The 26,884-nt window shown below is 38.5% G+C and overlaps 1 protein-coding gene across 7 annotated transcripts in view; it reads right to left on the bottom strand.

Moving 5' to 3' along the window:
• Window positions 1–572: 572 nt before the first annotated feature.
• The window catches only part of EMB2016 (mRNA methyltransferase EMB2016), a 51,829-nt gene continuing 25,517 nt past the window's right edge, over window positions 573–26,884 (bottom strand). For 5 of the 7 annotated variants that reach the window (XM_020664543.2, XM_006838331.4, XM_020664544.2 and 2 more), the window contains 13 exons: window positions 11,941–12,008; window positions 11,610–11,826; window positions 10,624–10,839; window positions 10,317–10,472; window positions 10,157–10,210; window positions 9,849–10,057; window positions 9,141–9,210; window positions 6,894–7,219; window positions 6,600–6,777; window positions 3,976–6,507; window positions 3,765–3,836; window positions 1,101–1,150; window positions 573–954 (listed from right to left, as the gene is read on the bottom strand). In XM_020664543.2, coding sequence (XP_020520202.1) covers window positions 1,133–1,150; window positions 3,765–3,836; window positions 3,976–6,507; window positions 6,600–6,777; window positions 6,894–7,219; window positions 9,141–9,210; window positions 9,849–10,057; window positions 10,157–10,210; window positions 10,317–10,472; window positions 10,624–10,839; window positions 11,610–11,826; window positions 11,941–12,008 — 4,116 coding nt within the window. In that variant the 3' untranslated portion in view covers window positions 573–954; window positions 1,101–1,132. Of the gene's footprint in view, window positions 985–1,100; window positions 1,151–3,764; window positions 3,837–3,975; window positions 6,508–6,599; window positions 6,778–6,893; window positions 7,220–9,140; window positions 9,211–9,848; window positions 10,058–10,156; window positions 10,211–10,316; window positions 10,473–10,623; window positions 10,840–11,609; window positions 11,827–11,940; window positions 12,009–26,884 lie in introns of all 7 variants that reach the window. The other 2 variants (XM_020664545.2, XM_088865490.1) reach the window with 1 other exon arrangement.

The raw sequence follows: 26,884 nt of genomic DNA, 5'->3' as shown, positions 1-26,884 counted from the left end.
ATACCGCGTTCTAAAGCCCTTTCGTAAACAATACATAAAGAGAAGGAAAGCATTCAATTCTAGCACTTTGGGTTTCTTAAATTTTGCTAGCACCTCCCCATGCATTCGATTTCACACGCACCACCCCAGACGTCCAATGTCAAGAATGGATGGTCGTGGTGCATTGTTCCCCACTTAATTCATTCTGATTACAGAAGAACCGACACTGCATGGGGAACAACAAACTCCAACTGTTCCTCTAGGAGATACAAGACTATTGGAAAACGCAGTGCCTGCATTCCATATAAACCCGAATAGAACAATTATGGTTTAGACTTCTAAACGTATGCTCTAAAATCTTTTGTTCACCAGAGATGACTTACTTCCCATTTCATGCATAATTTATATTAAATATTAAACAAAAGATTACAACAATCCATGCTGTTATGCAACCAGTGACTTGCACATGTCTTTATGCAACAAGTGAATATGCTAATGCCTTCATTTCCTTCTTTCAAGATAAGTGCTGCAACCTTGCTACAAGTCTCTATTTTTCCTAACAATTCCAAAATGTTGGTAAGTACGCACAAATATATAGAAACAAAATCGTAGATTCATGATATATACAATTTTAAAAGTTACATGAATAATTTCTGATACAATCCGCTCAGTTTCTTCTCAATTGAAGCGGGTTCTAACTCTCAAACTAAGAGGAATATAAAAGTTTAACTGGGCTTGTAGAGAGAGCTTTATAATGAATAAAAGCTTATATGGGGTTTATCTTAATATAAAGGTCAATGAATTGGGAAACAAATACAACGAAAAGTTTCAAAACATAGTTACATTGAAATATAACATACATGCCAGAATCCGAAAAAAACATTCTTGGCCGGCCACAGCAAAAGCTTCCTTGGCTCCATGACTTCTTAAGACAAGAAGCTTGTGATTACTTTGTTTCTTCACAAAGGAAAAAGCCTAAGAAATTCAAGCATCAATATTCAGGCTCTGCAGAAAGCCAAAAGAGGAGATAAAAAACAAAGAAAAAAAGATAAAAGAAGAAAGAGCTAAAACATTGGGTCCAAAAAATTCATGACTAAAATGGCAATTTAAGCACCCTATACCTGCTTCAATCTCAGCAGCTATTCGTTTGTTGTTATTGATTCATACGTTCCTGAAAAATAAATAAGAATCCAAGTTAAGAGAGGAAGGAACGCAATACCACTACCAAATGTTGCGCTCCACATTTATTCAATAAGGCAGTAAAATATCAGCTGAAAACAAGAAGAAGACGACCACTACTCAAGGGAACAAAAATAGAAGGAAATTTCATATGGATGTAACAAAAAAAATCAGGAAGTATTAATCCAGCCGCCCAATTTTCCTGTGTGAGACTCCTAAAATCCTTGTCAACCCTTGTAGATTATGCAGAAGCAAGTAAAAGTTCCCCTGCTTGGAGAGGCACCTTGTAGGCTATCCAAAACATCGTCACACTTCAGAAGACTAATTTCTCAATATCAACCAGATACTAGAATAAAGCAAGGAAACCCAATGGAAAAAGAAGTGGAGGATTAGCAAGCAAAAAATCTCCTCGGACAGTCAACGACCATCAAAGGAAAAGAATCCACAAGACTTTTCAGGATACAAAGGCTCAAAGTTCTGGGTTTGCCATCTCATGATTGTTCCCATCCCCAAGTTATTCCTTCCAGATATATCTCCAATTGGGACCTCCTAAGGAGACAAGGCAGAACGATTTTTTAAAACAAGACAAGTAGTCAAACTAAAGGCCAGTGGAGACTTGGGGCCCATTTGGATGACCATCATATTATATCAAATGGCACAAAAGAAACACCACTTTTTAATGTTGGCTTGGAAGTTGGCAGACATTATTCCGATGCAATCTCGGTATATTGTGGACCAAGAGCAATAAAAGTTGCTCCAACATAAGCGCACCCCAATCTTTTGACAAGTCCACTCATTGCATGCCTCTCATCCCATATAACCACTAGGGGAAAGCACCAAAAGACTCTGTTTCAATTCAACTATTTCATTAACTAACATCTTGCCCAGCATTGCTAAAATATTAAATGCACCTCAGAGCCCAGTTCATAAATAGATTTTGTGAGTTCCGAGTAAATTAAACCTGGTTTTCCTCTTTAAGATAGTAACATCCACATCCCCAATAAATCATGGCATGAAGTTATGTAATCTACATTGCTACTACCCTAGCTAATTTTAATAGTAATTATATGGGTGGAGGGAACCATGATATCGGACTACAATGCCTACTGTTGCATGCCAAGCAGACTTCTGTGGATTCTTGAGGTTATTAACAAATAGAAGGTGCATACTTTTAAAGCATTGACCCAAGCTCAAACTAGTCCACACTCCAAATGGTGTGCAAGCATATATAGGGACCCAAACTAGATGATCATCTGGCTGGCATGGTAACTAGAATGGCATCCCCCAGGATAGAGCTCCACTCCTCACCTCTTAAGAACTTACACAGCCCAATTGTGCCCCATTCAGTCAAACCCTGGCAAAATGGTTGATATAATCTGAAGTCAAAACACAAAAAAGAACAACTTATTTCCATGGAAAAGTCTGTCCATGAAAAAGATCTTCCAAGTAGTCCAAGTTGCATGTGTATCTCCCAAGCAGTCCAAGTTATATGCGTAATTATCAACTCCATTAGTTTGACGAGCACCACATCACATTCCAATAGTAAAAAAAAGGACACTCAACATTTCAACACATCTATCGTCTTGCATTCCTGAGCCTCTTGTTCTTCACGCTTGACATGCCATGAAAACGGGGCTCTGATTCCATACTAGCTTTAAAATCTGATCTGATGATTTACAGAAAATGGAAGAAAAATAAATAAAAAGGAAAAAGAAACAGACCAAACTCTCCAAAGTGGAAGACCAGTATAAACCAACCTTTCCCTGCATTTGGCTCCTTGACACCTCTGCACATAAACCCTTCACCACCTTGTACACAATAATAACGAAAAAATATGACCATGCATAGGAAATTCCTCTATCCAAGTTTCAATACCTTGATCTTGTCAGTATCATTCTGCTTTGATTGCAACATCTCACAAAATGCCCCTGACATTGGTTCTGCATCCCCCACTTGGCATCTATATCTTTATTTTGCAGCCAAAAGTTATGAGGTCACTTTCAGACCCCAGGGTCCCTCAAACGCTATCCTTTAACAGAATCCTACCATTATGCCAATGATACCATAACATCTAATGTCATGTTAAGCAAATATGATCTTACAGGTATGAACCTTCAGCTGGATGGCAGAATATGCAAATTTTATGGTGTTCCGGAATTAGGGAAAGGCAAAACAGTTTAAAAAGATGAGAGGGATTCTATAGGACAAATTATGATAGATAAATAATAGTTTTAGGGAGATATCAAAAGGGTAAAGCAAATTCTTCAACACTCGGGACTGAACTTCCAACTCAGGACATCAATGCAATAATTTAAACCACAAACTTCACAAGGAAAACTGCTTGCTACACAAATATCAAAGAAGGCCATTCATTGATTTACATGTAACCTAAATTCAAGTTATTAAAAATTCTGTTTGTAAACCAGCAAAACAAACTTAGGACCGAATGAAGTGGCAAGTAAATACATACACAAAAAAGTACCAAGGAAAATAATTTTCTATACAGAAAAAGTGCACAAAAACAGGAATTTGCCCTATGATGTGAAACATGAGTTCATGTTCCTTAAATTTAAAATCATTAGAAGACAAGTTATTGAGGACCACACCTGAAGCATCTGCATTAATTTTGGATGTTGCTCTAGTAGTTGACGAAGCCTTTCCTGATCGCTCAATAGCCACTGAACAAAAAGCAAGGAAATTCAGCCACAAGAACAGAAGGAAGCAAATCATAGGAGTATGCAACTAAAATCATAGGAGTATCCAACCTATAATCAAACAACAAGGAGTATTTATTCCAGAAAAATAGTCCTTATATACCTGAATGATTTCAGGATTATTAAAATCCAAGGCACCCAAATTCATGCCTAACTCTTGTTGCTGCTGAGGAGCCTGATCTCCCTGGCTTTGCAAATTCTGTGCCTGAATATGCTCAACTTGAGTTGGCTGATGCTGCATGTGAGGTTCTGACTGGTGAGGTTGATAGAAAACATGAATCTGAGGTACTTGAAGAGGTTGGGGAATTTGTGTAGGCTGCACTTGCAACTGAATTGGGGTTTGTTGCATTGAGACCCCACGCTCTGATTGCTGTTGGGATACCTGCATAGGTGGCCTAGGGTGCTGTGGAGGAAGAGGAGGGCGAGGTAAATGTGGTGGTTGAGGAGGTAGTGGAGGTCGAGGTTGCACTGATTGTATAGAAGGTTGAACACTTGGAATCGAATGTGATTGACTTGGCTGATTCTGACCTTGTTGCATGGTTGCACTACCAAAGGGATTTGCAGGTAATGAACTGGGCCGGCCTGGAGGCAAGGGTGGAACAAAAGAAGGTAAAGGAGACTGCAAACTAGAAGTTTGGTTATTGGCAGCTGACGACATTGTTCCTAATATTGTTGTCGGGGGACTGGGTGATGGAGGAAGGGCACCTAAACTAGTCTGGCTGCTGTAAATTGATGACTGAGAAGTAGGAAAACTAACTGGTGCTTGTATACCAGGTGTTGAAAATGGTGGAGGAGTAGGAGGAAGAGGAGGTTGAGGTCGTCCAGTACCAGAGGAGGAAGCATTCACGTCATCATGTGATCTACCACTAGAAGTGCTATTCCAAAGAGGTTTATCCAAAACAGGGTGGGGAAGCATCATAGATGTCATATGATGGCCAGCTGCTGATTGAGGATCTGATTGAACTTGAGATGAAAACTGATAAGGGACAGAATCTGACAATGCACTAGAGCTAGGTGGAGGCAACAACAAACCAGCAGCAGTGTTGTGACTGAAAGCTCTATCCTCTCTAATTAGAACTGAAGTTGTACTAGCTCCACTAACTTCAAGGGCTTGAAATGGGTGGCGACTAGGAATTGGCGGATGGATGTCTCTTGCTGGATTGATATAAACAGGTGAAAGTTTCAAAGGAGGCTCAAGTACTTGGGGATTTATAACAGATGAGACAGTTGATGGTGGTGGCAAAGGTGGTAGAGGTGGCTGGTTTGGAGGAAGTTTCTGATCATAAAACCCAGAAGCATTTGCTATAGGAATATTACCAGTTTGATGTTGACTATCCCAATACTGAAAATTTGATGAAGCCAACCTCATATCTCCAAAAGATTGTTTGGAAGGTGACGAAGAGCTTTTATCATAAAATTGCTCAGTTTGAAATGAGTAATTATTTGTGTTGGTTGCATATCCCTGAGATGTGTTAAATGAAATAGCATTCCTTTTGTCATCAAATTGCTCACGAGAGAGAGATATTTCAGAAGCTAGCCCTTGATGTTTCTTCTCTGAAGGTGTGCCCACATCTCGAGCTCTTGAACTTTCAGCTCTAGAGAGAGACCGTCGAGAGGAATTTCCTGCGCTGTCATCTCCATCTATTCTATTTGAAGAATCCATGCTTGAGTGACGATAGAGTTTACTATCTTTCATATCTGAATCAGCCTCTACATCCAATGAACCTGGAGAATTGTTTTCACTAAGGATGACAGGGGCTTGTGGCAAATTATCATCTGACTGTGGGAATTGCAATACGTCATCAGTTTCAGTTTCCCCATCAAACACAATATCAATTTCGTGAAGATCATCATCAAGGTCTGATTTAAACTGTCGGGACTTGGAGCTCTTCACAGGGCCATTGTCACTCTGAAGAGGCATATTCTTGACCTGTGATAAATCAGTAACCGGCAGACCTGCAGGGTTTTGTCGCTCCTTTTGTCTGGCCATAAACTCATCCACATGTATTGAAGGAGGCCTTCCACCCATCGACCCTCCACGCTGAATAGAATTTGTAGCGTTTGAGCCACTACTGACTCCATCAATGTTTCTCTCTCTGGCAACATAGTCATCCACATGCATAGAAGGAGGTCTGCTCGTGTTCGGTTTCCGTTGTCTAAAAGTATCCCTTCGAGTAGGACCAGATGTTACATTGGGTGTGTTTCCTGTTCGATTAAGTGCACTTGTGCTTGGATTTTCAACCCCCAAGTTGTCTCCTCGTTGACGCCTATTTGAGCCCTCTACCGAAGAAACCTTCCTTCTCAAAGGAGCTGGCATTGAGAGTCTATCGGGTGAAGAATCAGGGCATTCCCAAACAAACTTATCACCAAGGCCCCCAAGGTCATAGTAGCTATCAGTTCTCTTGTCATTCCCAACCGACTGTTTGCTGCTCAAAATTGACAATCCAGCTTCATTCTCAATCATATTCATCAAAGACAATGAGGATCCTGATAGATGAGGAAGCAAGTCTTCAGAAGAAGCCAGAATTTCATTAAATGGGGATGAAGAACCTCTTTTTGAGGTGACATCTTCAGGTTGAATTGAACCCACAGGCTTCTCCAGCAGCAGGAGCATAGCTGCTATGGTTCCCTTTACCTGCACAAGACAAAAGTGCTAAGAGTAAGAACCAAGAAAATGACAGATCACTCAATTGGAAACAAAAATAAAACAATAGCTCCAAATTGCACCTGATCTAAAAATATTTTCAAGACTGAAGGCTTTAAACTGTTAAGTTCATTAGCTTTCTTGTCCAAAACGGATATCATCTCGTGCACAACAATAAGCTTCTCTTCATTATAGCCACTCGCAGCATCAAAACCATACCGCACTCCAAAAAGAAATTTTGTGCTGGAGATCCCCTGCAAACTGGATATCGAGCACCGATAAAAAATTAGAGGCAGTAGTATGACAAGAGATAACTTTTCAGCACTTCAAATGGATATGATTCTATATGCTCAACCTACACCAAGAATAGAACACACCTTTCACCGTAAGCACACAGGGACAAAGCACCCGAAGAAAGTATGTTAATAATGTCAAGGGTATCCATGGAGCACCGATTTTCTGCACTAATGAAATGCAATATATTTTTCCAGCAATTTAAAAGGGGTGGGGTCCTTCGCCAGTAATCTTCAGGGACAATACCACTCTGATCCATGTCATTCCCATTATCTGGATCTTGAGCATCAACAACTGAAGTTTCAATACGTGAAACTATAGAAGATAAAGCAACCCTTCCGTGATTTTGCGAAACCAGTGCTTTAAAGGCAGAAAGACATGCCCGCATTTCCCCTCCAACTGGCAAAACCTACATGGTGTATCCATCGTAGAATCAAAATAGAAATCAGTGAAAACCTCCTGATAGACATGCATCAAAAAGTGCACATAACATGTTTGGGAAGAAACAAAGTAAAACATCAAATAAACATTAATAGACTAAAATTCTTTCACGTGAAGGTTGTGAGACTACATGAAGAGCCCAGAAAGTTGACCCAAGAATATAATAGAAGGAACCATGATGAAAAAATACATTTTTCTTATTAGATAATGGTCACAGAAGGCCAAAGATATATAACTTATTTTTATTAAAAATAATCTACAAGTTGCCTCCACCTCATCCACAAATTTGAGTACCAATAGTAGTATGAGAATATTATGTTCAAAAAATACAGTCCGAGAATATCAGACCATGATCACAAAAATCCAATTCAATAGATGAACAAAATCCACATAAATAGAAATCTAAGAATTACAAGAATTTCTGATACGTGATCCCATGGAAGAAACTCAAAACCTTATATAATGGACTACTTGAAATGCCAACAGTAAAATTTGAAAAAAAAGTTACACTTAGAATGATCAACAGAGCAGCCTCAACTAGTCCAAAGACAAACTAAGTCATACTGAAATTACCGCCCTTTGACGAAAGTGGAATAGAACATCCAATGCTTAAACAGTAACGACACTAAGGCCACAGATTGCACCAAAAATGACACTAAGCATCAATTTACGTACTTTTTTGAAAATTTCTGCTTCCAAGATGAGATTAGACTGATTGGTGACTAGGTGATCAAAATATAGCACAAAGTTATTAGGTAATCCAACTAAATGTAGATCAACGACTAAGCTGATAATACGAACCACACAATGTAGCATAGTCATTAACAAATAGAAATGCAGTTATCTGAAGGAATCATCAATAGCACAGTTGTAACATTCATGATACCAAACATAAAAAACAACACTTATTATAAGATATGCTTTAATCAATAGTAAAATTTTCCTCACATAATAGCCAGTTTGAATAATAGTTCATCCCACCATCGGCATAACTCGCTCCTCTCAGAGAAGTTCAAAATTGCAATGAAAAGATATTCACTTGTGATGGAAGTCAATTGTTTCACCCAAGGGACATGGAACTTCAAAGTTCCACCCAAAGGCTCCTCAAGCCAATCATGTCTCCAAATGAATGAAGATATAAAAATTTCAGGAAAAAAAGTTCAGGTGTATTAAACTAGTCAACAGCCTGTGCAATGCACAGCCATAACCAATCAAAGTAAATTATATTTTAAATTTTGTATTCTAAATTAAATAAACTATTTTTAAGCAATAAAAATTCAAGTGACATTTCTCTATTTTTACTGGAAAATAAAAAACTAAAGGAATCCTTAAAATTTTAGATAAATTCATCAAATAGACTTTCTACATTAGAACTATATTTTATTAAGAATAATTTATTTTTATGAATCCTTTTTGAACCCCGTCATTTAAAAATTTTAAAATAAGAAAGTGTAGTTCTTATTCTATTTAAAATTTTAAATAAGTACCCAAAATATAAAAACTTATCTTAATCCCATACATGCAAGGAAACTTGATTATAAGGAGAGATTTCTATTTCCTACTTTATAAGGAGAGAAAGATATGCAAGGAAACCTTATTTATTAAGACAATTTGCAAGGAGAGAATCCTACTTGGCAAAGAGAGAGGAAAGATCCAATGGCAATTGTGAGATAAAACAAGATGAACGATATGAATTGCATGATGAAGAGACACGTATACATTCTAAAAAATTCAGTATATGTAGTATAGATTCTTAAATAGATACAAAACAGCACATATGCATAAACTAATATATATGTATCATGGCTATGTTCCTATTGTGCATTTAAAGCTCCAATCAAATTCCCTATAAAAGAAGCTGAGATAATCTAGAACATTAACATGCCTACCGGACAGAAGTTAAGAAGCTGAAGAGCAATTGAGCAAAGATCTTCAGTACTCAGGCAGCCAACAAAGCACCTGAATTAGGAAATGGAGAACTGTTAAATAACACCAATGAAACAAATTAACTTTGATAAGACATTTTTCAAGCATTCTGCATAAGTAGACATAAACATATATATAGTCATAGACAAAATGAACATAAAGGCTAAAGACAGTCAATGTCACATCTTGCCCATAATAAATAGTTTTTATTTTTGTTGATATAACATATACAATGTCTGACAAGTCATTTTAACAAGTCATATTAGATCCTTTGCAGTATACTACTACTAAGTTTCAAAAGGTTCATCGATTGTGGTGCAATTAAAGCTTTTTTCAAAAAATTCAGAAATTGTAAAAGTCCTGGGACAACAGGCCCCAACAGGCTGACAGAGCCAGCACCAGGCCAGTCTAAGGAGCCATAACCTTGCCTAGATTAATATCCAACTTCCATCCATATGAAAGTCTGATCAATCCACGAACATGTGGATACGCATATGTACATAACACTATATGCATAGATGCATGCAATACATGTATATACTACAAATAAGCATCTTGAAGCATGTCTAAGTATGTTAATATGTCATTGTAAGAATAACTGTGCATGTGTTATAAACAGTTTAATGGATCCCACCAACAAAAACCAGTGAAGTGCATGAGTATTAACTCACTTCTCAAGAGTTCCAGATGGGTGCAGGGGCATTTCAGAGTCACATATCAATGCAAATGATATGAAAATTGGCAAGCACCAACAAACAAGGTCACATTTAACTGGAAATTTTGATTCGGCAGAAAGTACGCCATCCGTTAAGTGCGGAACATAACATCTCCCAAGCATCTTTACTAAAAGTTCAACAATCCCCTCCTTCAGTAACAAGGTCTGAGAAAAATGGATAAACACGAGGTGAGCAATATTAAGAACTTGTGGAATAAGTTCCACAAGCGGCAAGAAAGTGAATAGTAATAATAATAAAACAACCTTTGCAGATGGATGCTCCAGCAAACTAGCAAGAAAATCAAGCAGCCTTTGCACCTATAAGAACAAATGTCAGCAGAAACATCGGATTTTTTTTGGATGGAATTACAAACATCTGATTTCAATTCAGAAAAAGTTCTAAACTTTAAAATATAATCATCACCTTGAACACATCAGTTTCCGATGGAGTAGATGCTTCAATAGCATGATCACGTAACCAAGAAATTATTGGACGAAGCAAGACAAGTGCACATTCAGACTTCTGGCGTGCAATGCGAATTGTGAATACCCGAAGCATATCTTGTATAACATCCAAAGCCTAATTGAGGTAAATTAGATCAAAGTCTAATATTAGTCATGAAAAATGAAAAAGACTATCGCTACAAAGACCTCATTTGACATCCCATTATTCCACCAAACATGTATACGAAGATACATAATGCAGTAGTAAATGTATGAAAGTTACTTACCGTAAATGCAAATTGCAGAACAATTTGAGAGATCTTTTCAAAAAATGGAGCCAACTGGCTCAGCAGTTTCTCAAAATGAGGAGGGCGTAGATACCAATCGACATCCCATTCACCATGAGGCCCCAGGGATGCCCCTACTCCTAAAGTTCTCAGAGCATTCAAAGAGGAGGTGCCGCTCTTCCAAAGCCATATCCCTTCATCTGGAAACAGATCTCCCTAATGATACAAAAATCAAATGTTGTTACCACTAACACAATTTCAAATCATGTGATAGGACATGAACAAGAAAAGGAGGATAGAAACTAGTGTTGATTGTTAGAAATTTCAGAAGCCCAACCTATCCAAAAAGTAATTCAATTGTATAGAACTATGTTATCAGATTCGCTTCAAAGGGCTCTTCATTTGGGCAGAGAAGGGAAGCTTTTTGGTTCTTCAGCATATTCAGTGGAAATCTTCAGGTATATTTAAAAAATTACAAAAAAATAAAAAATAAAAAATAAAACAATTTAAAAAAATTAATATGAAAGGTATATTTTATAAATTTTTGATAATACAGCAGCATTTTTCCAAAATTATATATCTTTTCGGGGTACTTTTACTATATCAATATGTTCAATTTTATCAATATGTTCAATTTATAGGATGAGTAATTTGTTTCACTTTGGTTAAGAGCCTGAAGCTGAAGATTTCAATCATTTCAGCTGAAGCAAAGCAAATATGATAACTTTGGTACAGGCACAACAGGCCAAAATGTCAAGCACTACTTATTCCTTGACAATGAACATGAAAACGAAACAACCTTGTATAAAGACCAAAACAGCAAAAAATAATAATAAAGAAATATATTAGCAAAACATTAGTTTAAAAAAGAGAGTAACAGAATACTGACCATCAGTTTTGGAATGCATGTGAAATAATGACATGATAAAAGTTCTACTAGTAACTTAAAAGGGAAAAATGAAAAGCAGAAGTAGCAAAATGCTTACCAGAAGACAGAGAAGACTACAGGCCTCCTTAGGGCCCAATGCTAGTGACGCAGTAGCAGGATTGCTTTCTAGAAGGCAATGAAAGAGTCCAGGTGTCCATCCAAATACAGGCCAACAAGCAAGAGCAGATACAAGAAGATGGCAAACAGCTCCCAAACCAAGAGCAGAACCAGGATAAGAGAATGACAAATCTGCAGCACATGATGCTAATTTTGGACTGCAATAAAAATCCAACAACAATTTAATCCAAATGAACATATCAATACAACACCCAGAATTAATATAATACTATACTTTTCATCAGTGATCATACACAGTAGCACTTCTTTACCTTATTTCTCTGTGTAAAAATAGAAGAGCATTGACTAGCTTTGTATTCCGATGTTGCTCCCCAGTTTCCTGCAGACAATATATTAATCACATTAGAAATATAAAACTAGCAGCTCCAAACTTCTAGTATATAGCATATATAATGCGGCTTCCGAAATTCACACATATAGTTGAATGATATTCAATAAAAGGAAAAAAAAAAGGAATAAGAAAACACACCTCCAACCATAATCAGGAGCTAAAACAACATATGATCAAACCCACTGACAAATGTCTCAATAGAAACTATCCAAATAAAGCATGAGAAACACAAAAGATCAAAATTCACCAAAAAAAATCCCCACCTTGGACACGTAATCACTTGACAGTTTTCCTCTCCAGTTTAGAACTCTCCCATAAAAATAGGACTGGAGAGCTTCTATTTTAAATGGTTTGATAGAATTGTAGTCGAGATTGGGAAGGAAAATGTTATGCAGGTCATCACTGAAAATGCCAAAAGATAAGTTAAAAGCAAGGAGGTTGTTAACACAAAAAGAAGAATTTAGTTTGGAGCCCTTGCTCACTGTATTGATTTTAATGTTAGAAGCCATCAGTGAATTGAGGGAGGTGAAGAGTTGTGCTTAGCGAGGGAGGATTACAAAATTCATATACAATCAATCATACATTCATCATTAGCAGGAAGAGGCAACATTGTGATACAGAGTTCATTACTCATTAGGCCTGTCATCACTAGGTTTGCCACCTCATACTTAACACTAAGAGTTAATACTAGGGCAGCAATCACGATTGAAGAAAATGGTGGCATCAAAGGAGTGGAGTTCTACACTCCTTCATCCTTAGCTTGATGAGGCAATCACTTAAAAAATTTGTATAGAATCATTTAGAAAATCTGTATACAATCACTCCTTCATCCTTAGCTTGATCAGGCAAACATTGTGATAGAAACCTCCTAAGGCCTGCCATCACCAGGTTCGCCATCTCATACTTAACACTAGAGTTAATCCTAGGCATCAATCAAGATTGAAGAAGATGGTGGCATCAGAGGAATGATATTCTACAACCATCGCAAAGACTCTGGCTGAAAGAGAAGTTGAGGAAACTATTAATACCAACAGATCTTGGGATGGATACAAACAGGTTGTTAGTGCCACCACACTACTTGTATAAGCCCCAAGGATGGTTGATTCAGATATTAAGTCTGCCATGGGATGCACACGGTTCAAAGCAAGCCACATAAGCCAATTGAGAATTCTACAATAAAGTGTGGGAGATCATTAATAACAAGTGGGGTTGCACAGAACACCACCCTATCCATACAAAAGGTAACTTTCAATTTCAAGTTTCAATGTATATCCATAACTTAATTTGTGATTTATGTTGGCCTTGAAAGACGTAAGCTTTTGTTTGAAACTTTAAAATGTAAAACATTTTTGTTCTTTAGTTTGTTATAGTTTGTAAATTGAGAATGCACACTATATGGATGTTCAAGGCAATTTCGGGACTAATATGGCTAGAAGAAATCAAGTACAATTGGATTTACGTTAACTTTCATATTTTCGAGAGTATTATGCGTGACTATAATCAAATATGAATAATTTATCTTACGTCTTTCCAGTGAAATTGTGGAAATTACATCATTATCATAATCTTCCGAGCCTTATCCTAACTATTTGAGGTCAGCTACATGAATTCTATTTTACCATTCTGCTCTATCAAGGGTCATACCTTCAGTCAGACCATAAGTCACCATATCCCTTCTCACTACTTCCATCCATGTTATTTTGGGCCTTCCCTTGTCCTTTTAGAGCCTTTTACTTGAAAAAATCACCCCTACTAACCGGTGTTATATTAGGTCTATGTTGCACATGGCCACACATCCCAAGTCTACTTTCCCTCATCTTATCGTCTATTAGTGCCACCCCTAAGTTCCCTCAGATGTATTAATTCGAAAATCGATCATTTCTTGTCTTACCACTCATCCATCTCAACATCTTCATCTCCTCTACACTCATCCTATAGATATGTTATTTCTTGACTGCCCAACATTCCTGCTCAAAGCATGGCTGGTCTTACAGCCATCCTATAGAACTTCCCTTTCAATTTCATTGGTATGCAGCAATCACATAAAACTCCATATGCATATCTCCACTTTGCCCACCCAGCTCTAATTTTATACGCATCTTCTTCAATCTCTCCATTCTCTTAGATTATCGACCCAAGATATCGAAAATAATCTCTTTTGGGTATTTCAAGGCTATCAATCTTAACTACTTCCTCGTTTTTTCTCTTATTATTACTAAATTTGCACTCAATATATTCCATCTTAGTCCAGCTAATTTTAAAACCTTTAGATTCTAGAGCATCCCTCCGAAATTCTAACTTTGCATTGACACTACCTCTAGTCTCTCAAACAAAACTATGTCATCAGTAAACAACATATATTATGGTACCTCATCCTAAAGATGCCTAGTTAACTCGTCCATAACCAAAACAAAGAGATTCAACATTGGACCCGTATCTCTTTGTTTTGGTCTACTGTCACTAAAAACTCTTGTCACACTACCAGTTATCCTCAAAGTAGTTAGTTCTGCGACGTACATATCTCTCACCATGTCAATGTATCCTTTAGAGTTTCCTTTCTGTTACAACATCCGCCAAATTAACTTTCTAAGTACGTATCGTATGGTTTTCTAAATTAATTAAGACCGTGCAGGTCTCTTCCCTTCTCCCGTAGCTTCTCGATTAGTTGCTTAAGTAGGGAAATAGTCTCAATTGTTGACCTCCCTAGCATAAAGCTGAATTGATTTTTTGATACACTCGTTTCATGCCTTAGTCGTTGCTCAATCACTCTCTCGCCACATCTTCATGTGGCTCATAGTTTTGACTCCTCGCTAGTTTGTATAGTTCTATATGTTTTTTTTGTTCATGTAAATAGGTACCACAGTATTTTTTCTGCATTCGTCAAGAATTTTCTTTATTCTCAACATCTTGTGGAACAACCTTGGTCAACCAGAATATGCCAATCTCTCCCATGCAATTCCAAATTTTGATCATTCTCAAAGCTTCTTTCACTTCAAAAATCCTAATTCTATGAATCAATCTATAACCTCCGACCTTATTTATGTTGAAGGTTCCTCTCATAGTTCAAAAAGCTGGCCGCCTGGCCACCTAGGCATGCCCTTGACGGCCAGCCTAGGTAATCTTGCTCCTAGGCACCCATGGTACCTCCTAAGTGGTCACTTCAAGCTAGCAACCTAGGTGGTGCCTCAATGCAAAGGCCAAAAAAGGCCCTCAGTTACAGACAACAAAGCACACCTCCCCATCTAAAGACGGTGGGGGACGAAGAAGGGGAGGAGGGGGGGGGGGGGGGGTGGTTTCATTCTAGCCCCCCAAACCCCTTTGTGCCTAGAGTCACCCAAAAAAAGAGAAAAAAAGAAAAAAAAAACCGTAGGCCCCATTAAAACATAAAAAAAATAGTTAATTTCTTAAGGCCCTTCTCTGTCGCTCACAGGCCCATATGCTCTCTCTCTCTCTCTCTCTCTCTCTCTCTCTCTCTCTCTCTCTCTCTCTCTTTCTCTCTCTCTCTCTCGCTCTCTCTCTCACACACAGTCACAAACATACACAATACACACACATGGACCCATACGCTCTCGCTCCACATATAAAAAGAAGAAAAAGAAGAAGATGCCCTCCAAGTGTTTGATGTGAGATTTCTCTCTCACACATATGCTCTCTCTCTCTCTCTCTCTCTCTCTCTCTCTCTCTCTCTCTCTCTCTCTCTCTCTCTCTCACCCATGAACACATAATTACATATACATATATACATATAAATACGTACATACATACATCCATAATACATGTAAACAAATGCTCCGCCCACCCCCAAGAAAAGAAACAAAACTTGGGGTGCCAATGTATCTGGGCGCCCACCCAACAGCCTAGGCACCCACCTCCATTTTTTTGAAGTCCCTCCTAGTGTTGTGCTCCTATAGTGTTTGTCATTTTACAATTTTTGAAAATAAATTTGCCACCTTTTGTTGACCTCGTCATCCTTCACCAAGACCATCTTATCCATACTCTTAATGCAATCAATATAATCTACCACCCTACACTTCCTCTCTCACTTTCACTAGTTTGAAGACATTTTTCACCTTCTATTGTCTTTAGTTCATTGTGTAGATCATCATATGCCTTAAGTTTAGCTTCAATATTTTCTTAGTGTTTTTTTTAGCATTTTTACAATTCTAAGTTTTAACCATTCCTATTACATCACCAAGGTTTATAATAAGATCAAAGTTCCAAAAACTTCGGGCCGCGCCTAGGCGGCCGGGGGGGTCTAGGCCGCCGAGCGCCTAGGCAGGTGCCCAGAACCTAGGTGGCCTAGGTTCAAAAGGGTGCAAGAGGTGTCCAAAAATCCCATTTTAGGTGCAGATTTTGCATAAAAAAATATATATTCATGCATTTTTTATAACCCAAACAAAAAACATCAAAAAAACCCCACCCGATGGCCATTTTTGCACCTAGGTTGGCACAGTCCTCTAGGGGCCCGTCCAAGGACAACCTGCTTGGTTGGTTCGCCTAGACCTGGACAGTGCAACCAGGCCCCCCTAGCCCACCTAAGCGCTAGGCGGGCTGCTCTTTTAATCAATGACTATGATTGTTTTTCGCTAATAGCCTTTTTTCGCAAATAGCCTTCTGAACCTCATCAATCCACTACCAAGTTTACTTATCGACATTTCTTTTCCCTATGGATTCTCCTACAACACTTTTAACACTTTCTTAATACAATCTGCCATCTCATTCCACAGCATTAACCTCGTGCATTCTATCTTCCATCTTTTACCAATTTATTTCTAAACAAGTCTATTTTCTCCTCTTTTAAATTCTACCACCTAGTTATGCGACACTTATTAATTCACTCGTCTTCCATCCCTTTATGTAGATATCCACAACCATGAGCCTATTTTGTGTGGTCAAATTCTCCCTTGTGATAACTTTACAATCTTTACATGATGGCCGATCTACCTTCCTAACTAGAAAGAAGTCTATCTCGCTTTTTAAAGTAAGTGTTTTCTATTGCTAGGTCATAAATCATAACAAAGACTAGAATAGTATCACCCATCTCATTTCTTTCCCCAAAACCACATCCTCCATGTACCCTTTCATATCCTCTACTATCTTCTCTTACACGAGCATTCAAGTCCCCTCCTAAAAAAGCCCTCTCCATTTGGTATTACTTGAAATGGTCTATCCATTGTGGGAATTACATGGAAGCACTAAAAGATCATAATCGTGGTGCTGAGCCAAACTTGGGGTGTGAGAAACAGTGGAGCACATTCCAATGGACCCATATTCCGAGGAGAAGCACTTTGAAAACCGAGAGGTTGTAGAAGCACTTTGAAAACCGAGAGGTTGTAGAAGCTAGTAGACATGCATTATAATATAAACATGAGGATGTGACAACTAAGAAGGGAGAAGGGAGATGAAGTATTATTAGTACAACATAATCGTGAATAGGGAACAATACTAGCTACCTACCAAATTTATTGCTAGTTGGTGAGGCAATAGCTTACCAAGGTGATGATCAGTAGCTGGTCCGAGAGGATGATCAGCCACACTGGGACTGAGACATGACCCAAACTCCTTCAGGAGGCAACAGATGGGATTTTCCGCAATGGGCAGAAGCCTTACGGAGCAATGCCACGTGGAGGTAGAAGGCCCACAGGTCATAAACGTCTCTTCTTAGAGAAGAAGCAATAACAGTATCCAAGGAATAAGATCGGCTAATTCTGTGTCAGCAGCCACGATAAGACAGAGGATGCTTGCATCATCCAGAATGGGCATAAAGCATCTCTAATAGATTCTATTCGTCTCTTTTTCAGATAAAAGAGTCGATTCCATTACAGAGCCATATGCAATGCACAAAAGATGCATGTACAGTAGTTCAATTTTATATTTTTTTTTTTTTTGTTATTCTTTTTCTTTAGAGTAATGAACCTATGAGACCCTCACACATACGGGCTGCATAGGACCCCACTCTTGTACTGTTAGATCTGCATACAAATCTCGAGGAGAGATGGGGATGCCAGCTCACTGGTAAAGGTCACTAGTAAAGGCAGTCACATCTCTATCACTCACTTTATTATCCTTGAACCAGCACTGCAACTTTCATCTCTTGAACCAACATTGTAACTTACACAAAGGAACCCAAGTCCATGTCTCTCTCTCTCTCTCTCTCTCTCTCTCTCTCTCTCTCTCTCTCTCTCTCTCTCTCTCTCTCTCTCTCATCTAAGAAATTATACGTGCAAATAAATAACCACATTGGTCTTTTGCATCCAATACCTCTCCTGGACTGGTCTTTTGCACTTTTATTATTCTCTCTCTACGGTAGAAACCAGTTATCTTGCACTCCTGGAGTGGTTTTTGCTCTTTTATTAAACCTTTTTCTCCCACATTCTACAGTTAAATCCTTTCTTTCACCATAACCAAAAAAGCCTCATGCTCCCAAGTGTGTCTAGTGTCTACCCATATCTACCCATTGAGTCTTCTCTCTCTAAAATTCATCCTTATCCTGCTACAATATGAGCTCGCTGAAATCTACACAGCGAATCCTCCCCCCTGTTGCCCTCACCAATGCAGTCCCTCTGTCCCCCACACGTGCCTGCAAAGCCCATGAAACCTATGTCTCTGATCTAGTTCTCTCTCTACTTCCATGGAGAACAAGAAGTCAAGCTTGTTGGGTTGTCAGAAATTTTCCCAAAAAGTCAAGAATTCAAGCTTCCATTGCCCGCCATGAAGGAAGAGGGGGAGAGATGGAAGAACCTGTTTCAAGTTTTTTTGCTGATTTAGATAGGCTAATTGTTGCAGTTATGTATAATGGTGGTTATTCTTCTGTTTTGGATATGAGTGAATTCCCACAAACTCCATTGGATTCTTCTCACCATGACCTCTTGAGATCCATATGTCCTAGGATCAAGAGCTAAATTTTGTGTGTTCTTAATGTGGGTTTCTCTCTCTCTCTCTACACAATAAATAGATGGAAGACTCGAACCTCTCGGGTTTTCCCTTATTGACAAATTTCAACAGGTTTGATGGGATGTTTTAGGAAATTGGACTCTCTCTCTCTCTACATTGTAAATGAATGCAGGACCAGTGTCTTGTTCCTTTAATATTAGTTTTCTAACATTAATAATTGTTGACCTTTCAAATGAATATTGAGGTTCATGAACAGGTTTGAAATTGATATGCTGAATATTTTGTTTAGCTAATCTCTCTCTCTCTCTCTCTCTCTCTCTCTCTCTCTCTCTCTCTCTCTCTCTCTCCCCCCCCCCCCCAACAACCCACCCGAGCCCCGGTTTTACTTTGTGTTCCCCACACCCCCTTCCTCTCTCTATAATTGCAATTGATTATCGTAGCTATGTGCGGCTTCTCTTAAGTAGGAAGACGTCGGGCCGGTGCTCTCAATCCTTCAACATTTCATCAACCTGTGTGTGTGTGTGTGTGTGTGTGAGAGAGAGAGAGAGAGAGAGAGCTTCATCAGGGAAGAGTCTAATGGCAAAGCCTGAGATCGCATGGACTTATGCCCTGTTTCCTTTTTATAACTTTAACCATTTCACCCGGTTCCTTTTTACCACCTTTACCGGTGAGCTGGCGTCTCACCTCTCCTCGAGATCTTTATGCAGATATGACGGCACAAGAGTGTGGTCCTATACAACCCCATATGTGTGAGGGTCTCATAGGATCATTACACTTTTCTCTATCCACTCCCTTCTGTCCAATTATGCGAATAGAGAAGAACCACTTACTATGTCATATTATATTAAATCATCAGGGTTATGATCCACCAACCCACTAGTTCGCTTATGAAGCACCAGCAGGAGAACTTATCCTGGAAGAGGGGGAGGGTGCGAGCCTGATCAGCACAAGGACGCTACAGAGATCCAAGATTGTGGGAGCTCTACTGAAAGGAGCGCCAAGGTGGTCAACTTTAGCTTAGGGACTGCTGATTATTGCGAACCAACTCCAGCCTTTGAGATAGGGACTGTTTGGAAAAAGGTTGCCCCCTTGATCTCAGAGATATTTGGGAGGGACCCCCACCTTGACACTCGGGGTCCTTGTGTACCTTCACAACTCTCCTTTTAGTATTCGAGTGTTTAGTGATGCATTCATGTATTGGAGTGCTCTTTATGAGACTATGATTCCACGTCTGCAAGACATTGTAGAGTAGAGCAATGCGCTATCTTAATGGTTAATCTTCATTGTATGCAATGTGAACTTGCGAAATGGAAATTAATGGGCCTCATTTGATCTTCATTGTATCCAAGGTACCGGGACTCGGCTCGGCCATGGGACTCACCCTAGTCGAGGCGAGGTACTACTAAGTCAAGTCTGAGTGACCTGCCCAAATCCAGCCCATTTCCAAAAAATAAAAATAAAAATAAAAATAAAAATAAAAATAAACAGACTGTACAAACCTATTGTTTAATGCCTGACAAGGAGCATTGGTAAGCTTTTGAGGGACTCTCCCAAGAGGTCTTCGGATTGAACCCCATCATATGCATTTCTTTTTGAAAAACTGACATAATACTAACATAAATAACAAAAAAAAGAGGAAAAGACACTATACATAAAATAATTTAGCTATTCTTTGAGCAGTGTGTGAAATGGGGCATTGGCTAGCTCTCGCGAGTCTCTCCCAAGAAGTTCTAGGATTGAACCCCGTAAGATGTACTTCTTTTTGAAAAACTAACATATTGATAACATAAATTTAAAAAAAGGGACATGCATTTAAAAGATTATGGTGATGTTTGAGGGGGTTCAAACCCCAAACACAAGGCAAATAAACTACAAAAACTAGCCAAAAAGATACTTAGATATTATTTGCATTAAAATGAACATAATATTACTTATAATATAACATTAGGGTGTACACCCTACTCGGCGTCACCTATATGGCAAATCCGGGTAATTCACAGAACTCTGGTTCAACTCCAACAAGTCACAGAACATTGATAGTGATTACAATATCATTTTTTATGTCATCAATTTATCACCAAATAAAATCAAATTTTTATCACTTTCCATCTTTTACGTACTATTTGTGTTAGTTATGATTTCTTTCATTTCTATTAACTTTTATTTTTAGAGATTTTTAATAGTTCTTTTGATTTTTAAAAAATGTGTGCAAATTTGTTTTGGGCCGTTTTTGGCCCTTATCTTGGCTTGGGTATGACTTGAAGTACTCGACTGAGTCCAGGCCGAGTGACCCAGCTCAAGAATGTGCCAAGTCCATTGCTTGAGCCACGTTTTAAGACAGTAGTTAGAATTGAAGACTATTTGAGAGGAAATTAGGTAAAATATGTTAAGAATATGTACTTAATAATGCACAACATATATTTTAGTCATATTATATTTTATTCTGTCCCATAATATCATAATCATCATAGTCAAGGTGTAAATATATATACTCAACAAGAGAGGCACACACCCCAAGTACGATCTCATTTGGGATATCACGCACTCCTCTCGTGCTCGCTTTTTCTCTCTCTCTCTTTACACCAAGCTTTTCTATCATGGTATTAGAGCTAATTCAAAAACCCTAGTTGTTCAAGGGCCCTTCAAGCATCTTCTTCAATCTTCTCTCAGAAAACAGCAGCCACTTTCTTCAAATTCCTCTCAGCAAACAGCAACCCTTCTCCACACAAACCCTAATGCAAGGTACCTCCTCCTCTTTACAACTAATTTACTCTCCACATACTCCTTTTCTCCTATCACTTTAATTTTCTTCTTCAAAATCGTAGATCTCTTCGAAAACCTACTTACTTCTCTTTTAGGGTTTCATATTCTTATTCAAAATCCCGATAACCTCCACTAGATTTAGTCATTAATATAGGGAGAAAAAATCTACTAGACTTAGTCCACATACCTTCCCTTAAATTAGATCTAATGCTTTAATCCATAAAACCATCCCGACAGTGCATCATATGCCCAATTCTCTTTCTTTAGGCCTTCACTTGCCTAACTTCCTCTTCTCTTAAACCCTAACTTTCTCTCCACGCACCCATTTTCTTCTATCACTCTAATTTTCTTCTTCAAAATCCCAAAAACTTCTCCTAGATTTAGTCTTTAAATTTACCCTTAGGAATATAGGGAGAAAAAATCTACTAGATTTAGTCCGCATACCATCCCTTAAATTAGATCTAAAGCTTTAATCCATAAAACCATCCCTATAGCAGCTGTCCAGTACGTCTTTCTTCTTCCTCTCGACAAAATCCCAAAGTTTCTCCTTTGAAATCTTAATGCTCTATACCCTCTCCCTAGGGCATCTTGTGCCCAATTTCTTCCTTAGGGCACTATGTGCTCACTTTTCTTTCTACAGGCCATCATGCACATAACATTCCAGCAACCTTTTCCTCCTTCCTTTCAACTTCTGGCACACACAATGTCTTTCTCCAACCCATTTTCTATGGTCACTACAAAGTTGACTTCATCCAATTTCATAGTATGGCAAGCAATCATCAAACCATCCGTTCATGGTCAAAAGTTAGATTCTTCTTCACAAACCCCTTCTAAACTTCTCATTAAAATTGATGAGATTTGAAAACCAAAGGAACTTTCATTCACAAACCCCACATATAGAGAATGGGTTGCCACTCGTGAACAACTCATTGGATGGATGTGTAACTCTCTCAAAAGAAAACCTTGTAGAAGTCATTGGAATGCCCACAGCTGCAGACTTATCAAAGGCCCTACATGAATTCCTATCACAAGAGTCAGAGGCATGTGTGATGCACTTGAAGCTTTTACTTCAGCAATGCAAACAAGAAATGATGAGTAATGTTCCAAAATGCAGATTCGGCAGCCTAGGCGATCAACGTCCAAGCTGTCAGGGCAGACGCCTAATTTCCTAGGCGGCCCCATCCATTAAAGTTGGATTCTAAGCCCCAGGGATGTTGTTTGAGGGGTTCGGTTGGAAGCCATGCCCCACAAATTGTTCTTAGAAACCTTATTTTTTCAGAAATACAAATAAAAAATGTCATCTAAGTCCCTGATACATCATACATATAAGGCACATCAATTATACATTGGAAATTGAATTAAGATAGTCTAAAAGTAAAACTAAAAAAAGATCAAACGACGCCCATTTTCCAAAATCGACATTATATTATCAGTTCATCAATGCCAATAATCAAGAAAAAATGTACAAGAACAATGGAACAAAAACAAGATAAGAAAAGAAAATAACATTATTTTCCCTTTTCCAATCATGAGACAAATGTAAGACCAAATGGCCAACCAATAAACTACAACAGATGCATTGATTGTGTTACATGAAACTTCAGTGAGTTACCCAATCTTAATAAAATGCCATTCATCATAAACAAAAACCCACTCTGGAATAGGAAGCACAAATTCAAACATAAATTGGAATCAATTACAAGAACAAAAAATAAACAAGCAGAAAAAAAAAACACAAAAACAAAACCCAGCATTCACATAAATCAACCAAACCCCAAACAAAAGATTTAAATCCACTAATTTTCAGGAGAAGCGAAACAAGGAAAGTCTTGGAAAAAAGTTTCAATCTTGGAAAAAAATCCAAATATTGGAAAAGTTTGAAAAAAAATCAATCTTGCAAAAAATCTTGAATATTCTTTCTCTCTCTCTCTCACTAGAGAGGCAATTCGGTTTTGGGGGATTGCAATGCCCCGAAAAACTCTTTCCCCCCCTTAAAAAGGGAGAATACCTAAATGCCCCTGGCTGAGGGCATTTTCCCACCCTCTCGTTTCCACCATCTCATTTCTTTTTAAGAGATTAATGTTTCTATACTATTAAAGAGAGAGTAGAGTAGGTCAAATACTCCTCCCTCTCGATAAGGGCTCGAGACGCCGCCTAGGCACCTGGCCAGATGCAGCTGCCCAAGCAACGTACCACCTAGGCAGCCCACCCAACCCTCCGTATTGCAGCAATGCCCCCTGGCTTCCTAGGTGGCCAGGCAGGAAATTTTTTAAACCTTGGACAATTGTGGTATGTTATAACTTAATTAAAGGACTATACAATCAGATTGTCATGATCCAACAAACTGTCAGGGATATAGAAAAAGTATAGCATCTCCTTACTGGTATGAGGGATGATTACATGTTTGCCACCTCAGTGACCTGCTAAGTCACCATTTCCGGCATTTTCAAAGTCGTGCACAGCCCAACTACAAGTCCCTTTTCCATAGCCTACCTACACCAAAACACACCCAGCATGAAGATTCTAATGACACGCTAGTCACGGCCAGCAAGCCTCCAACATTTAATGGTGGACGTGGACGGGGTCATCGAAATGGAGGTCATGGAGGTTCAGGTGGATTTTGTCCATTTCCATCTAATCAAGAGTGTGGAATTCTTACGGTGCCCAATTACTATCTACGGAATGCAAATCCAAGTATACATGTCAAATTTGTGACCAAAAGAAATCATACTGCAGTTGACTGTTACTATCGGTACAATCCGAAGGAACAAAGCTCAAAAACAGTGAAGACAAAGTTGATGGCCTAAACACTCAATGAAAGCCATGACTTCGTCTTCACTGAATGATCAAGCATGGATTGTCGACAATGCGGCAGCTAACCATATTCTAGGTGATCATCATCATCATCATCATCATCAAAGCCTTTTACCAACTATTTGAGGTCGGCTACACAAATCTTGGTCTGCCATTCCCTCAGTGAATGCATAAGTCCCCATGTCTTTTCTCACTACTTCCAACTATATCCTTTTGGGCCTACCCTTGCCCTTTTGAGTCTTCCTATTGGAGCCTACTTTCTCTTATTGCATCACCTATTGGAGCCAAAGCTACGTTCTCCCGAACGCATTCATTTCAAATTCTATCCTTTCTTATCTTGCCACTCTTCCATCTCAACATCCTCATCTCAGTTATACTCATCCTATGGATATGTTGTTTATTGACTGCCCAACATTCTACCTCATAAAGCAAAGCTGGTCTCACAACTATCCTATAGAATTTGCCTTTCAGCTTCATTGGCATGCAGCGATCATGTAAGACTCTGGTTGCACATCTCCACTTCGCCCAACCAACTCTAATTCGATGTGCGACATCTTCCTCAATCTCTCAATTTTCTTGGATTATCGACCCAAGATATCGAAAGTGTGCACTTTTTGGTATTTCTTGACCATCAATCTTCAATTCTTCACTACTTCCTCGTCTATACTCCTAGTGCTACTAAGCTTGCATTTCATATACTCTAGCTAATTTTAAAACCTTTAGATTTTAGAGCATCCCTCCGAATTTTTAACTTTATGTTGACGCCGCTTCGGGTCTCATTAATCAAAACGAAGTCGTTTGCGAACAGCATACACACGGTAACTCATCTTATTGGTGCCTAGTTAACTCGTCCATAACTAAGACAAAGAGGTATGGGCTTAACGCTGACCCTGATGCATACCTATAGTCACAACCATGTTATAGGTGATCCTGGTAAATTTTTTATTCGTATCCCTTATTTTGGTATTGGTTCTGTAATAACTAGAGATGGATCCTCACTCCCTATCAAATACGTAGGAAATGATCTTCTGAATTGTTCCAAATGTCCCATTCTTTTTAATATTGTGCTTTAAGTCCCTAAAATCAAGTGTAACCTCATTTATGTTTCTCAATTAACTCACAAAAATAAGTCAAATTTTGTTTTTACAGTTCTTTTTCTTCTTTTTCTTCTTTTTCTTTTTAATTTTTTTTAAGGATCTGTTGTCCAGCACAATGTTCGTTGAGCATATCCGACAAGGATATCTATGTCTCGAATGATGAATCAAGGAAGCCCCCATTGCTACATTCTTTATTTCAAATAAGTGAGGATATCAATGTTTGGCTCCACCATCTTGGGCATTGTAGTCATGAGTCAGTCAGTAAGTTATGTAAAGAGGGTCTAATCCCATCATCGTCTAAGAGTCAAATTTTCATTCATGCTTGTCAATTTGGTGAACATTCCAAAATCCCCCCTTCCAATTCTGATAAAATAGCTTCCTCACCTTTTGAATTAATTTATTTTGATGTGTTGGGACCTGCACCAGTTGCTTCTTCTCATACCAGATATTATGTGATCTTTGTGGATGATTTTCACAGTATACTAGGATTTATTTCTTCAAGGAATGATCTCAAGTACTTGAAACATTGGTACAGTTTCAAAATTTTGCTTAGAACCATTTTTGTAGATCAATCTTGTTCTTTTCTAGTGATGGAGGTGAGCTCTCATCTCATGTATTTAAGAACTACTTAAAGAATAACAGGATAGAGCAACAAGTTTCTTGTCCACAACTCTACAACATATAAACGAAACATGTTTTTATCACAAGAAATGCTAACTTCGGTGGAATGTGAATGCGCAATCCACCTAAAACTATTTCATAGTAAGATGAAAACAAGGCCAATGACGGTATAGTTCAAGATAACCAGCATGACCCATGATGCAAAAAGAAATTGTTGTGCTCACTGGATGTCCCACCAATGACACCCATCTCTCTAGTATTATTGATGAGGATGTTGGCCATCACCCTCACAAAGATTTTGAATATATTTATGATGAGGAACCTCCATCTAAGCAACACCGTGATGGTCCCCAAGGAGCTGAATGTTTATAGTAGACAAAAGAAAGGAGAGCATGCTGGTTCCACATATATACCATAAGGGTAACATTCTTGTAATGTGGGTGACAAAATGGAGAGACAAGAAGATAATATCAGAGCTATTGCAGCACGTAAACAAGTCCGAAGATCTAGCACTGTACGCCACTCTATAGACCAATTGATAAGCTATGGAGGCTTTACCAATGACTATCAGGTGTTTATCTATGAAACTCTTAAACAAAAGGAACCTGACGCAAAAAGGGATCCAAAATAGGCTAAGTAATGGCAGGTGAATGAAGGCCATCCTTTTTGAATAAC

This window comes from Amborella trichopoda, chromosome 4, assembly GCF_054954075.1.
Source record: "Amborella trichopoda isolate Santa Cruz 75 chromosome 4, AtrichopodaSantaCruz75HAP2 v2.0, whole genome shotgun sequence".
NCBI lineage: Eukaryota > Viridiplantae > Streptophyta > Magnoliopsida > Amborellales > Amborellaceae > Amborella > Amborella trichopoda.
Note: the sequence above shows the minus strand (reverse complement) of the source record. Positions and strands in the feature narration are given on the sequence as shown.